Source organism: Rhincodon typus, chromosome 30, assembly GCF_021869965.1.
Source record: "Rhincodon typus isolate 14 chromosome 30, sRhiTyp1.1, whole genome shotgun sequence".
NCBI classification, from domain to species: Eukaryota; Metazoa; Chordata; class Chondrichthyes; order Orectolobiformes; family Rhincodontidae; genus Rhincodon; species Rhincodon typus.
In genome coordinates, this window is record NC_063361.1 from 23,867,003 (window position 1) to 23,881,880 (window position 14,878).

Here is a 14,878-nt window from a genome sequence, read left to right on the forward strand (position 1 = left end):
ATTGTTAGTCACACTATTTAAGGGAGCAGTTCAAAGAAGGTTTGCTAAATTAACACTCAAAGGGTAGGTTATCATTTGAGTAAAGGTTGGACAGGCTCGGCTCGTATCTGTTGGAGTTTAGAAGAGTAAGATTTGACTTGGTTGAAACATACGAGATCCAGCGGGGGCGTGACATGGTGAACAGGAAAGGATGTTTCTACTCATGAGAGATTCTCGAACTAGGGGTCATTGTTTAAAAATAAGGGGGGTCTCCATTAAAACAGAGATGAGTCAGAGTCGTAAAGCATAGAAACCCTTTGGTTCAACTCATCCATGCCGACCAAGTTTCCCAAACTAAACTAGTCCCATTTGCCTGCATTTGGACCAAATCCCTCCAAACCTTTCCTATTCATGTACTTGTCCAAATGACTTTTCATTGTTGTAATTTACCTGACTGCCACTTTCTCTGGCAGCTTGTTCCAGACACTCACCAACCTCTGTGTGGAAAAAGTTGCCCCTCAGGTCCATTTTAAAGCTTTCTCCTCTCACCTTAAAAAAAATGCCTCCTGGTTTTAAAACACCTTTGCTATTCACTTTATCTAAAACACTCATGATTTTACAAACTTCTATAAAGGTCACCCCTCAAACTCCTACACACCTAAGTCCCAATCTATCCTTATAACTCAAATCCTCCAGTCCCAGCAACATCCTGGTAAATCTTTTCTGAATGCTCCCCAATTTAACAATATCCTCGCTCTCAACAGGGTGACCAGAACTGTACCCTTGAGGTTAATTACTTTCTCTTAAAGGGTTGTGAATCTTCTTATCTCTCTTCCTCAAAAAGGTAATGGAAGCAGAATCTTTGAATACTTTTAAGGCAGAGGTGGGTAAATTATTGGACAACAAGGGATTTAAAGGTTATTGGGTGAACAGGAATCTGGAATTGAGGCTGCAATCAGATTAGCCGCAATCTTATTAAATAATGGAATAGGGTCAAGGGGCCAAAGCCTTACTCCTGTTCTTAACTTGTTGGTTCCCATGCATACTTCCATCTTGAACGTTTTTAGTTCCACCAAAAACAAGTAGATGTTGTATTGCAAAAGCATATTTTTAATAGCAAATCTGTGTAAACTGTGCTTTCACCTTAAATGCGGGCACTGTCTATTTTTCATGGTCTTGGGTGGTTCTGCAAACTTTATCTCCAAATGTGTAGATACTGAAAACAAATGGTATAGTAATTAGTCTCTAAGATGATGTAAAGGCAAAATACCACTTGGTGTCTACATCATTAAAACAAAACCTCCTTGCCATTGCTAGAAAAGTTCACATATGGTCATAAGTTCACAAAAGTTCATGTGTTTTGGCTTTAACTAATCATATTTATTATTAACAATAATCAAAAGGCTGTATCATAATTGTACAAATGAACCAAGTATCTGGCCAATATAACATTTAAACATAGTACAATAAACGGGAGAAATGAAAACTGAACTATACACCAGTTAAAACCAGATTGAGGCAGTTCATTCATACCTGTCATTTTTCAAATGCATTCAACTTTCAACAGCTCCTTTAGCTCCTAATGCAATCTAAGTTAGCCAAATTGGTGTCGAAAGTCAAAACACCCAGGTTTAGCTCATCTCAGCAAAAGGATGAAAGCTTACGCTAGGAACGGCTGCCCAGGTAATCATTATGCAGCATTCATTAAAATGGCCGAGTTGCATTTCAATGAATACTGGATGACCAAAGAGCCTCTCCCAACATTAACCAAATGATTTTTAATCTATTGTTGCAAAATATTTTGTAAAGTACTTAAAGCTATAACCCCTTCCACAGTTCACTTGCTAATGAAGGTTTGAAGAGGACTTTTGAACACAGTCAACTTCCTGGGGCACTTTGTCGAGACTTTATCAACATTCTTGCAAAAGTTATTTGAAAACGTCTTTGAGGGCTTCACCTAAAAATAGTAAGCGCTGAGTTACTTTGCACGACTGACGCACTTAATCACAAAGAGGAAAAAAAAGACTGCTTGGTCATTGGTCACTTATTGAGGTTCCCTTTAGTTTGCAGGATGAAAAAGAAATTAAACTAGGACGAGCAGAAGCAGTTGCTGCAAGAGAGGGGGACAGAAGGGTGAGGATTTCCTTCCCCACTGAAAACAGGACATTTCTCCACCTTTGGACCCTGTCCACTTGAATCTCTGATGTTGCAGCCAAAAACCTGGGCTCTCTCTGAATTGGTTCCTTTGCCACCCCGGAACTGGCCATCAGCCAGCACATTTTAGGCCTTCATTTGAAGTGGCGGTTTTCAAGCCCATATATACTGCCCAACTGAAGTAGTGCTTAATCAGCCCTCAAATGTTCAAGCTGTTTTAGAGCCCCCAAATCCAAATTACAGTAAACATAAATTAGAACTAAAAAAGTGTACTAATACCAGCCAAACAGGCTTGTCTTATTAAGCTGGCCCCATCCACTTCGTACCTGGTTTCACAATGTCATGAAATTAACTCTTCTGTTTTTAATTCAAAGTTTCCATGATGCCTGTTTTAACTTATCATTCAAAATAATAACGGTGTTTAAAATTTGCAGCACCAGCTAAAATACTTCCCTGCAACACAGCAACTAATCTGCAATTGAAAGCTGGAGTCAAGAAAAACTGAAAGAACCAGTGATGAATAATCATGAAGATGGGAAGCTACAGCAAACAGCAACTGGAAAAATAACGTTTGCAACTATGATATTCCATATTACCATTGTTTTCATGATGGACAGGTGATCTAACTGCAGCATTCTCCACATCAGCCACTTCCAATACATCAGACTGAACTTCGTTTGAATTTAGAGTCGAGGTATCATTCCTTCAACAATAAACCAGGAAAACAAATTAAAATTTGTTGCCCATGTGAATATAATTTATTACCAATTTAAATTATAAACTCAGGTCAAACACCTTCATTCTAACATTACCAAAAGGATGTATAGAAGACTAGGGTTTTTAAGAACTTTTAAATATTTTAATGAAAGCACCACATTTAAATAAATGAATGTATGCTCCCATTGACAGCCACATTATTTGCCTCTTCTAATCTCTGGCATGTATGATTTTTCATATGGGGTATGTTGGGAATATTACTCATGTGAGAGTCTTCACAGGGAAGGTGAAAGCCATTGGAATTCAGAGAAAACACAGCATGATCTGATTCTGTCTGTCCCAGGATCTGCACTGCCACAAAGAATGAATAAATATCAATAAAAGAACAAAAAACACAAGTAGTGTATTTGGTTTTTAAACGAGAAGCATAATGGATAGTTGAATAATTTAGCTAACTTGTCACAAACTGGATTCTTGGAAACTTGATTCATACATGATTTTTTGTTTAACCCATGAGACAGCCAATAAAGCCTTCTGAATGTTTGCTACAAAACACTTTGCAATAGTTGAAATCATGGAGTATCGTGACATTACCGAATTTCAAAACTTGGGTTTGCAGAAATAAGGTTATATGCTGTGGAGAGGCAATGCTCCGACTTAAATATTTAAAATGTAATCAATGTAAATTTACGGATGAGCATTATTCAAACATAATACGCGAGACCATTATTGCAATGTATTACCTGATAATAATACTACCTTTGATGAAGCAAAGGTGCAGACAGCACCTCTGGTTTAAGCGGCTCCATATCCAATGTCTGAGATGTGCACAATATATCATTAATGTTTTGCAACGGAGGTCTATTTTCATCGACTGCGTGGGCACTCTCAGTAACCTCTGCATCTGATACCAGTTCTATCTCATCTTCCATTTCTTCAGGTTGGGAAAAAGCAGAACTGCATCTAGATTCTAGCAGAGGACGACTAGTATCAAAACACTCTGGCAGGATGATAACGTAATCCTCTGAACATTCTGAGGACACTTGGCTTTGTATGTCATACTTCTCTTCTTCAAAGTCTACAGTAGAACTGCCAGCCACATGAATTTCAAGCTTATTATCTGCAAATCAAAAGCAAACAACAGTTTATTGGTTAAAAAATGGATCAATAATCTTATCATTCATTTAAATTGCAGTTTAAATGAAGCTCAAGAGTGACATGTATGAAATTCAATGACATGATACTGATTCTCAACAAGATAATGGTAATGCATTGAGTTTTCCTTTAGTTTCGGTCACCATGATTGCAAATAGTCTTGAGAGATTGGGAAAAATGTTAAAAGGAATAAGGATGACATTAAATGCTGTAGAATTCAACTGCGATCTAGGAATGTATTTTTCCAAGAGTTGCCTAGTTATTCAATGGCTCCAAGAAGATCTGAAGTACATAGCTCTGTAAATTAAACTGGATTCAATCTTGGATGAATATAGGTCCTCTCCACTTGTGATGGAGAAGATGAGGAAGGCCGGCCTAAGAAAAATTGGCATTTTGGTGAATGGTGATATAGTTTCAATATCTTTCTAGTACAGAGACAAGAGTTACTCGGAATAGAAAATAATCCTCTAGGCTTCCAACAATAGTACAATCGAATAATAGTACATTTTACTTAAAATTTTAAAATAACCTTACTGTTGTTCTCAGAAGATTCGAAGATATGTATACTTAGCTTCATTCTGCAGAGTTTTGTATTTGAACTGAATAGGATACTTCCAAAAAATAAAAAAAAACTCTTAGCCGGGAAAGTCTCTATAAATCATTTCAAAATAAACAAAAGCATTGTACAACATGTGAGAAATTGTGTGCTAGGCACTATCAGTAAAGGGAAAAGCAAAAACATGCTGGATCAACTGATAACTGTAAATTTAAGACTAATATTTTTGGTGTGAAGGGACTGGGCAAAAGCATGTGTACATCATCTTGTATAAACACCAAAATAGTTTAGAAAGAACAGTTCTGTAAAGAGTAAGCCGGCTCTCATCTCCCTAGTGTCTATCCAATGTCTACATGGAGCGTGAAGGAATACTCTCCACTGGTCAGGACAGTGTGGCTTCAACACCCAAGAGGCTCAACTCCATCTGAGATAAAGAAATGCAGTTGATCTGCACTCTATTCATCACTCCCAGTATTCAATTCCTTCACCACCAGCACATTGATAGCAGTGTGCACCATCTACAAGATGCATTAACCCAGCAAGGTTCCTTCAACAGCACCTTTTAAACTTTGACCTCTACCACCTAGAAACAGAAGGACAACAGATGCATAGGATCAATTCAAAAAAAAACTTGAAAATTTCCCTCCAAGCCACACAACATCCTGACTTGTAACCCTTGCTCATGGGTCAAACTCCTGGAACTCCCTTCCAATCAGCACTGTGAGTGCGCCCACATCCTCAAAACTGCAGCATTTCAAGAATGCAGCTCACCACCACTTGGGCAAGTGCTGGTCTAGCCTGTGAAACCAGATGCCACAAGTGAATATTAATTTTAAGTGACAGACAGCCATGACTCTGTTGAACGGAGGCATAACAAGTTCTTAGGGATAGATGGGCTACTCTTGTTCCCAAGTTCTATTACCTTTCTCTGGCAACACTTCTTCTGTTGAACTTGTAGCAGTAGTTGTGGTCACAATGGTCCTGCCAGGTTTCTCTTCTCTGATGCCAGCAGAGCGACAGGTTTCTTGCAGATCTTGGACAGTGCCTGCTAAAAAAGAAGCTTGGCTGAAAGAATTATGGATAACCTCTGCTTATAGTTGGAGAGACGGAAAGATTTGAAAAAGGATCAAGATGCATTTTATTTCCTTTCAGTTTGCCTTAATCATCAGAACGGTTAACAGAATCAGAAGTGATGTTACTCAGTCCAATTTGTTGAAAATGAAAGTAAAATTCTAAAACTTCCTATACCTACCCAAGCACATTCCATTCCTATTTTACTTCTCCCTTTTTCTCTAAAGCAGAAAAATTTACTGTAAAAAAAATTCTCGTAATTCTTAAAAACTGAATAACATTCATCCTCTACAACTACTAAAAAACAACATTCTTCCATTTATATTCTAAATGCCCCTATGCATCACTAATTATATGAATGATTAATTACAATTGAGACAATTTTGTATGAACAAAAGGTTACTGTGGAAGTAAAAATTTATTACTCATTTAGTAGGATTGTAAAAATTACTGTAAATGTGCCAAAAAGGTAGCATAACCACAACAAAAACACCTTACATGATCTTCAGTGTATTAGGCTATACAAAGGATCAGATTTTAAAAAGTCTGATCTCCAAAATAATTGTTTTAAGATGTTTACTTTAGAGAAACTATCTTGTTTTCAAAGCAAATAAATAGTGTTAATCAAACAACTCAATTGGAAAACAAGAGAATGATCTAGAATAGAACACTAAACAAAAAGCAATTTTTAAACTTAACAGTTCTCCTTTTGAGAAATAACAGTTCTGTCAAACACACAACTCTTAACAGCAAATTGAACCATTTATCATCACTAAACACATCAAAAGAGGACTTTTCCATGAAGGGGATTTAATAAATTCTACATTCAAGCCTCCACAGTCCAGAACTGTTCAGAGTTTCTGCACAAATTCCGAATGCTAATGTAGCACTCAAGTCGACATTGTTTAGTCTTTTTTAACCCTTGCAAATACTTACTGTCAGGTTTACCCCTGCGGCGTGGCAGCAAATCAGGTGCCTCATCTAAAGCTAGAGAACGAATAACTGTCTCACAGACAAACTGAGTTCCGCTGATGTCGTCCTCGCCTTCTTCTAAATGGGGATGATCTGTTGGCTTCTCCATCAGTGTCACATCTGTAAGGAAATAAGACAAGCATCAAAAATGATGCAAATGACCAAATCCTACATTTCAAATTTAAAACTAGATTGATATCTTGATACACAGAAATCGAAGGACTTAGTGAGGCAAAATATTCAGAAGTACAACTTCCAATTTATTATTAAAAGCGTATACTTCAAAACAAATAACAAAAGGAAAGTATCCTTTGTATAACTGTAAATAGTATTTTTCAAACTACTGAAGTGATAACCCAAATGTACAGCCAAGATAGCTATACAAGTATTGACCACTACAGTATCATCTATTAAGCTTATCTTCAACCTGTCTTTGGGATTTGAATAGTGCATTTATTGCCCATGATTAGCTGTCCTGTAGGCAGTAAGAATCAATTTCTGAATACGGAGAAGAGGTAAATAGGTAAGAGATAAATGCCTTATCATGAAAGCCATTAATAATTCTTTTTAAAACGTAGAACGCAGCCATTTTTCTGGCGCTGATCCACAATCGAGCAGAATTACAGAATTCAAATACACAACATATAATGATATTTTTGAAAGAGAATTGTGTTTCAATTCCTTGAATAATCTATTTTTTTTTGTTTCAAAGCAGCAATAACAAAAAAAGCTGCCAAACCACCCATAATTTCAAAGACTTCTGTTATGCATTGTACCAAGAGACATATTTTAAAACACAAACAGCAAACCAGGAAGCTAAAAGTTCCAGGCAAAATTTTTTAATTTTCAGCCAGTGTTTTGCCAAGTGATACTGACGGCATCCAGTCCTCCACGGCTCAGAACAACTTTTCTCAAACAATCTTCCATTCTTCATCTCACCAACGACTCTTTGACATTATTCTCATGGATTCATATGGCAACAGAGACAGGAGTGATCGCCACTGTCAGAACTTGCTGACATTCATACCACCAGTGGCATATTTAAACCCCGGCACCATTCAGATGCTGCAAGCTAGCAATCGCCCTTCACACTGTGGTACTCAACTATTACCACTGAAGAAATGACCCAAAAAGGTATGTTAGTACTCCACTTTGTGGCTGCTCATTTAAGGAGAGGATGACCTCTATGTCAAAAACCAATTCAGTAAGCTTCAAATGTGCTGTGCTACACTCCTCTCCCATTAACTCCACTGCTAACTCATTCTTAATCACAAGCTCCAATCCCTCTCACAGAACTAATTCATTCTTTTCTTGTGCCAGCACCAGTGGTGCCCAGGGAACTTCCATGTGTGAAATAAGCTACAGAACGCTCAGAGGATGCAGCATCAAGGGGTTCACCTGCACAAAAGATTTTCGCTTTGGTGGATCCTCAATCTAGAATGTGTTTTGGTGAGAACATCACTGACGCTCCTCCACAGCTCACTGCAGAAGAAACACCTCAGGATTTTGTCACTCAGAACTGTTGGAAATCAGAAATCTGCTCAGTCCCAGTTAGGCGAAGATCCCATAGGCACTATCATTAATGGCCTTGTCAAAATGCACAGGAACAGCAGGCAGGCTGGTTCAGAGGTAGTTGGTAAGCTGGTCACCCCCTTGACTGTTCAATGCTCCCCACTGTGGCAAAAATGAGGAATAATTCTGAAGTTTGCCAATGTAAATTCTGCCAATTCTGCCAATTTAATGTGGAAAAATTAGTAAAAGTTTGACATGGCACTTGGGATTCTACTTCACCACCAGATGCAATAAAACTAGACAGTTCAAATCAGAAAAGGCTGAGACTCCGGTGCAAGGTGAATTCAACGCAGAAGGTGATTCTTCCAGACTACAAAACGTTTTGAATAACTATTGGAAACAAAGTTGTTAATTCTAAGTCCACAGTATCTAATGAAACAAAGTGTCTTACCAAACCGTGACTTGAAAATAGCTTCACTTTCTTCTTCAATCTGACCTAAGCCTGGCCTCTCCACTAGTGGGCCATCATGGGGCAAAGGTGACATACATGGAGTCATGTCTTAGAAACAAAAACAATTTAAAATTAATATGTAAAAAGACTCATCACAAATTTAAGAAAATTTTCAAAAGGAATGCACAACGAGCAGGCTATAGATCAACACCTGAATAAGCAAAGTGATATACAAAACTTAAAAATGGTCATTGCATACTTATGTAGCAGTTTAATAACAAGTCACTTGACCCAGCTGATTTATGCCAATATTTATGCTCCAAGATGAACTACCTGTCAGCCTACTTGATTATGCCTTATGATAATAACTGTTCATTCCTTTCTCTTCGCCAACGAAACTAAACGGGCTTCCGCTTAAAATGCATTTCTACAACATTCCTCACTGTACCATATGGTAGCAAGTTTCACATCCTAGCCACAACAGACTAGGTTAAAGAAACTTCTCCGAAGTTCATGTTTTGATGTACTAATGACTAACTGATATTTACAAGTCCTTGCTTTTGATTTATCCACAAGGGCAACATTTTATTCAAGCTTTGCTATCAAATACATTCAAAGTTTTAAAAATTCTCTGTATGGAACACTGGCAACAAATCAAAATGATCACACTGGTATAGGTTAACTAGTCAGTATGCCCAAGGACTATTTACTTTGTTGGAGGTCTAAATTTACTCTGGAGTAATAAAATTAAAAAGTTTATCTGCACTTGGACTGCTGTGAGCAGTTCTGATCTCCCAAATTCGCTTCTTTACCAGGCCAAAGCCTGTTCAGTGTTTTTCTGATTGATGTAACCAGAATTCCTGATCTTGTAAGTCTGATTTTGCACTTCCATGACAAGTAACTTTGGTGGCACTGAAAGCAAGCATTCTGGGGGGACAGGTTTGCCATATGAGATTGATTTGGCCTGTATTAACTGGAGTTTAGAAGAATGAGAGAGATTCGCAATGAACTGAATAAAATTCTGATGGGAATAGACAGACTAGATGCAGGGATGATGTTTCTCCTGGCCAATGTGGCAACATTTGGAGGTGGGGTGGGAGTGATAGAGGGAAAGGCAGAGCCAGAGTCCAGATCAAGGGGTCAAAGTCTCAGATTATGTGGTAGTCTATTTCAGACAGAGAGGAAGAGAAACTTGTGGAATTTTCTACCATCGAAGACAGTTGACGCTCAGTCACTGAATATATTTAAGAAAGAAGTAGATTTCAAGAGGCTAAAAGATGTTGAACAGTATGGGAGGAGAGAAAAAGTATTGCATTGAGATAGGGAATCAGCCATGATCATGCTGAATGGGGACAGCAGGCTCGATGAGCCAAAAGGCTCCCAACTTGGGAGATCAGAACTGCTCATAGCAGATAAACTTTTTAATGTTGTTACTCCAGAGTAAATTTAGGCCTCCAACAAAGTAAATAGTCCTTGGGCATACTGACTAGTTAATCTACACCAGTGTGATCATTTTGATTTGTTGCCAGTGTCAGTTTATGAATAAATGTCTTATGTTTATCATTATAAAATACCAGTAAGAACCATAATTATTAAGCAGAATTATTCTAACCTGTTAGATTAGAGAGAATAGAGGCATACATTGACTTTATTCAATTTTGATTATTTTGCGAACCGATCTAAATTTAGCTTAAAAGACAGAAAATAACTGAAACTTTATTATATGCAAAAACTGGTGATAATCCAGTGCTTTACTGCACACAATCCTGCAGTAACATTTCTCCAGCCATACTGCTAATTGCCACAATACATATTGTCAATGATTTTGCCACAAGAACGGACGACCTCCAAATTGTAAATGATAATCAAATATAGCATAAATGCAGCAAGTAAAAATAGACGCAAGGACATTACAGGCAGTAACAAAATCTTGACATTTAAACAAAAGCACAATTTACATTTTCAGAACCTTCCAGTCTCTACTGTGACTAAGCAAATCTTATAGACCTCTTCATTATTCTAATTAGGACGCCTAAAAAAACTTCATAGCTTTGTTTGAAAAATTCTAATATGATAAAACTGATGCCCATTTATAATTGATAGGAATATGGTTTAAAATGCAGAAAGCAGCTGACCCATTTGCCAATTTAAATTGTGCAAACGGTAGTCAAATTTTCAAAATATTTTGGGTTCAATCACAATTTTTAATCACTTGTGTTCCATATAACCTGAATAATCTAAATGGAAAACAAAAACAAATTTTACATCTTTCAATGTATTTGAATATGTATTTCTTCATACCAGGCAGCATCAGTGAACTTAAATTGTGTAATATTAATTTACTTAGAGGATGACCATATCTTGCCTGCTCTGCTACACCACAGAGAATGTTTTCAACAGACTACACTGATGCAATCTCACTCAAGAATGTTAAAGGTTTTCTCAATTTGATCAAGTTTCAAGTCACGTACAATGATCAAGAGGTAGTTACTACCCCAATACAAGTCAGAAATAAGATGTATGAGATCATAGCCGAGCTTTTAATAACCATGGACAAAAGATTAGTAACTGGTCATATACCTATGCTAACACAGCAGTAACAGGCTGTTCTGTAAGGCACTGCTGTAATGATGATCTTACACTCTTAACTAATGCTTTTAACAATGAAATTTTAACTTACATTTTAAGACTAAAATGGGGAAAAAATGAACTCAATTACTCAGATTTTCTAGCAATATAGCAATTAAATAACAAGGCTTATTAAGGCTGAATCAACACTCAAGACTATTCAAGTAACTTAAAATCTTACCAACTGGGGTGTTGTTTGGTACGTGCTCCATTTCTTGCACAATATTTATGTCCAACAGTTCAAATGAAAGCAAGTCCTGGAACATTTAAGCAAACGAGAGTACAATGATGCCTTGCCACAGTTATCCTCAAAAGCTATTGTGCTCTCGACATTAGAATTCAGCCAGTTTTCCAATCATATGGGTAAAAATAAGTTGTGCTATTTTTGGAGCAGAATCTCCCTTTTATCCGCTGCATTAGTTTATAATATGCAAATCATGTCAATAAATGTATTTTTACAAACAAATCAGGAAAAAAAGAGACTTATCCTGCATAGTTCAAGATTTGCAGCATATGCCAAATACCTGAGCAGTCAGAAGGTCTACTGACGGCATCATTGTGTACAAGTCTCTACTCTGATCTTTTCGCTGCTGAAGCTTGACCAACGCTGTACCTGTTGTTTTTGCAGACTCTGTTGCTTCAAGATCAGGCACAGTTGTTTGATTCTCAGTTTCTATAGTCAAGGAGTCTTGCTTCTAGAAAGATGATAATTGTAATTTTTATCCATCTTGGATAAACCACTATTAACTTAGAACTGATCAAGTGAAATGTTCTAAATTTGTTTCCATATCCTCCCCAGGGAAAAAGTGCTGGGTAAACTATTAGACCTAAAGGCTGACAAACCACACCTCCCCCCCGCCCCTCTCCTCCCTCCCCCAAGAACCAGATGGCCCGCATCCCAGTGTCTTAAAAGAATTGGCTACAGAGATATTAGGTGCATTGGTTATAATCTTTGATAGTTAGATTCTGGAAAGATCCAAAAAGATCGGCTGTTTTCCAATGTAACACCTTTATTTAAGGGAGGAGGGACAGAGAAAGCAAGCAAATAAACTTTGGCCAGTACCCAAACATCTGTGAATTAGTATTGATTTCTAGCAATTCACCAAAATAGAGGACAAAGCTGGATCCTTAGAAAATCATTGTGCATTCAAGCACAGTCAACATGTTTTTGTGAAAGGGAAATCATATTTAACTAATTAATGTTTCCTTTGAAGTAGTAACACACTAGGTGGATAAAGGGGGAACCTGTCGATATAGGGTACTTGCATTGCCAAAAGACATTTGATAAAGTGCCACTGAAAAAGTTGTTACACAACAGTACAGAAAGTAGGGGGTAACGTATTAGCATGGATAAAGGACTGACCAGCAAACAGAAAACTGCATAGAGATAAAAGGGTCTTTATTGGGTTGGCAGGCTGCAACTATTGAAATTTGGGCATCAACTATTTACAATTTGGCTATGAGAAGAGGTTGGAGAACTTGGGTTGTTCTCACCGGAATGACGGAGGTTGAGGGGCGACCTGATCAAGGTCAACAGGATTATGAATGGCATGGACAGACTGGACAATCAGAAGCTTTTTCCCAGGGTGGAAGAGTCAGTTACCAGGGGCCATGGGTTTAAGGCACGAGCGGCAAGGTTTAAAGGTGATGTACTAGGCAAGTTTTTTGTTTTACACAGAGGGTGGTGGGAACCTGGAACTCACTGCTGGGAGAGGTAGTGGAAGCAGATACTACAGTGACTTTTAAAGGGCATCTTGACAAATACTGGAATAGAATGGGAATAGGGCAGCATGTTGGTGCAGGCTTGGAGGGCCGAAGGGCCTGTTCCTGTACTGCAATTTTCTTTGTTCTTGTTGTTTGTTCTTGTCCTAATTTATATCAACAACATAGTTGCGGGGCAAAGTGCATAATAGCTATTATTGCTGATGACGTGAACATGGACAGCAAAGTAGAAGGAACTTGTCAAGAGAAGGTAAAATGTATTAAATTTGGATAGGCTGATTGAGTGGGCAAAAATTTCGCAAATGGAATATATTGTGAACTTGTTCACTTTTGGTGGAAGAATAAAAAAAGCATACTATTGAGTAGAGATAAATTGCAAAACTAGGAGGTAGAGAGGCATTAGTGTGTGCTTGTACACACACACAACAGACTTTGTTCTCCAGGTTATGAGATGATCTTAACAAGACTCAAGGATCAGGGACCAAAGCATATGCATTTCAAACTAGTAAAAAGTAATTTAAACTTGACATAGATAATTTCTTCACTCAAAAGGTGATAAATGGTGAGAATTATCAGCCAGGTTACACGATAGAGAGTGATGTCACTCAAAATATAATTAGATATCACCACGAGAATTATTCACTGATGAGCATTAACAGGATGCTTTTTTTATCCTTTCTTACATTTAAGTTTTTGCTAATTCTTTGGAGCTATTAAAAGCAAGAGTGGACACTCTACAACAGCAGTCAGTTAAACTTTTAAGCATTATGAGGATGAAGAAATACTAAGATGGAGAGTTAGAGAGAGTTAAAAGGAACAAAAATGAGTCCAAAGGCTAAAGCTAATGAACTAAGTTAAACGACAAAAGTAGGTCAGTGCTGGTTTTAGCAACAAATTGGTAAACTCAAAATTTAAATAATAACAGAGCAGTATCAACTGATAGGGTTTCTAGAATTACCTCATCAGTCAGTCTTGATTGCAGCAGAGACTGGGATAGCAAAGCGTGCAGATCAACAGCTTTGGCCTAAGCTGTGATGTCTACAAGCAGTAATGACCTGTTGACACTCAATGATCTGGATTACATGAGTGGGGTTTTCTATAATGGGGCAGGACTAACATCCAGCAGAGGGGTGCTCCTTGGCTTCAGACAAATTTCCCAACAAGATGCACCAGAAAAAAAGCTACCTAGCACTGGCAAGGATGAAGACAAAAACCAATTTTAAAATTGTTTTAGTATTGAATCTAACAGCAGCTGATGTGGCTCATGCATAGCCATTCTCTGGGATGGTAAATAAGGTCCTAACATTCAAACTCTATGGTCACTTGCATGAGCCTCCAACTGCTGGAGACTAGTTCACTCGTCTGTTCTGGAGATGGGTCACTGGACTCGAAACATTAACTCTGGTCTGTCTCCACAGATGCTGCCAAATCTGCCCAGTTTTTCCAGCAATTTTAGTTTCTGTTCTTTTTTCCAATTTAATTTGCATGAGCTGGAAGGGGAAGAGAGAAGGGTGGGAGAAAAATGGGGGAAGAGATGGGACACAACAGACAATAATGGTCCCCAAATATCTTCACATGCCTGACCGATCTATTGAGAAAAAAGGGACAAAGTCGAAGACCCATATTTCAGCTTGCAGCTTAAACATTAAACAAGTGAATTGCACTTAATCTTGCTTAAACATTAACAATGAAGTAGAAAATCAGGAGGAGAAAAAGAAAGCAACATTCCTTTTTAAGAAAAAGATTAAAATGTCTAATGATGAGCACATATCTCCCAAAATATCAGAACTCTCATCTCTCTAAAACATGCATTTATAGTTGATTACTTGTGTAGTTGCTGTGCCTCCAGATTCCACTTCAGGATCAGGAACAACATGCTGCTGTTCAGTCCCTGCAGCTAAGGAAGCCTTGATCTAAGAGAAGAAAATTCCAATTATATTATTCTGTGGTAAATTCAATTA

At 37.7% G+C, this 14,878-nt stretch overlaps 1 protein-coding gene across 2 annotated transcripts in view; it reads right to left on the minus strand.

The window, feature by feature from the left end:
• The window catches only part of nbr1a (NBR1 autophagy cargo receptor a), a 46,223-nt gene that overhangs the window by 13,912 nt on the left and 17,433 nt on the right, over positions 1–14,878 (minus strand). The window contains exons 11-19 of one of the 2 annotated variants that reach the window (XM_048614496.1): positions 14,744–14,830; positions 11,720–11,890; positions 11,377–11,452; positions 8,568–8,675; positions 6,569–6,724; positions 5,484–5,606; positions 3,610–3,970; positions 2,730–2,836; positions 1,123–1,195 (exon numbers count right to left, since the gene is read on the minus strand). In XM_048614496.1, coding sequence (XP_048470453.1) covers positions 1,123–1,195; positions 2,730–2,836; positions 3,610–3,970; positions 5,484–5,606; positions 6,569–6,724; positions 8,568–8,675; positions 11,377–11,452; positions 11,720–11,890; positions 14,744–14,830 — 1,262 coding nt within the window. Of the gene's footprint in view, positions 1–1,122; positions 1,196–2,729; positions 2,837–3,609; positions 3,971–5,483; positions 5,610–6,568; positions 6,725–8,567; positions 8,676–11,376; positions 11,453–11,719; positions 11,891–14,743; positions 14,831–14,878 lie in introns of both variants that reach the window. The other variant, XM_048614495.1, reaches the window with a different exon arrangement.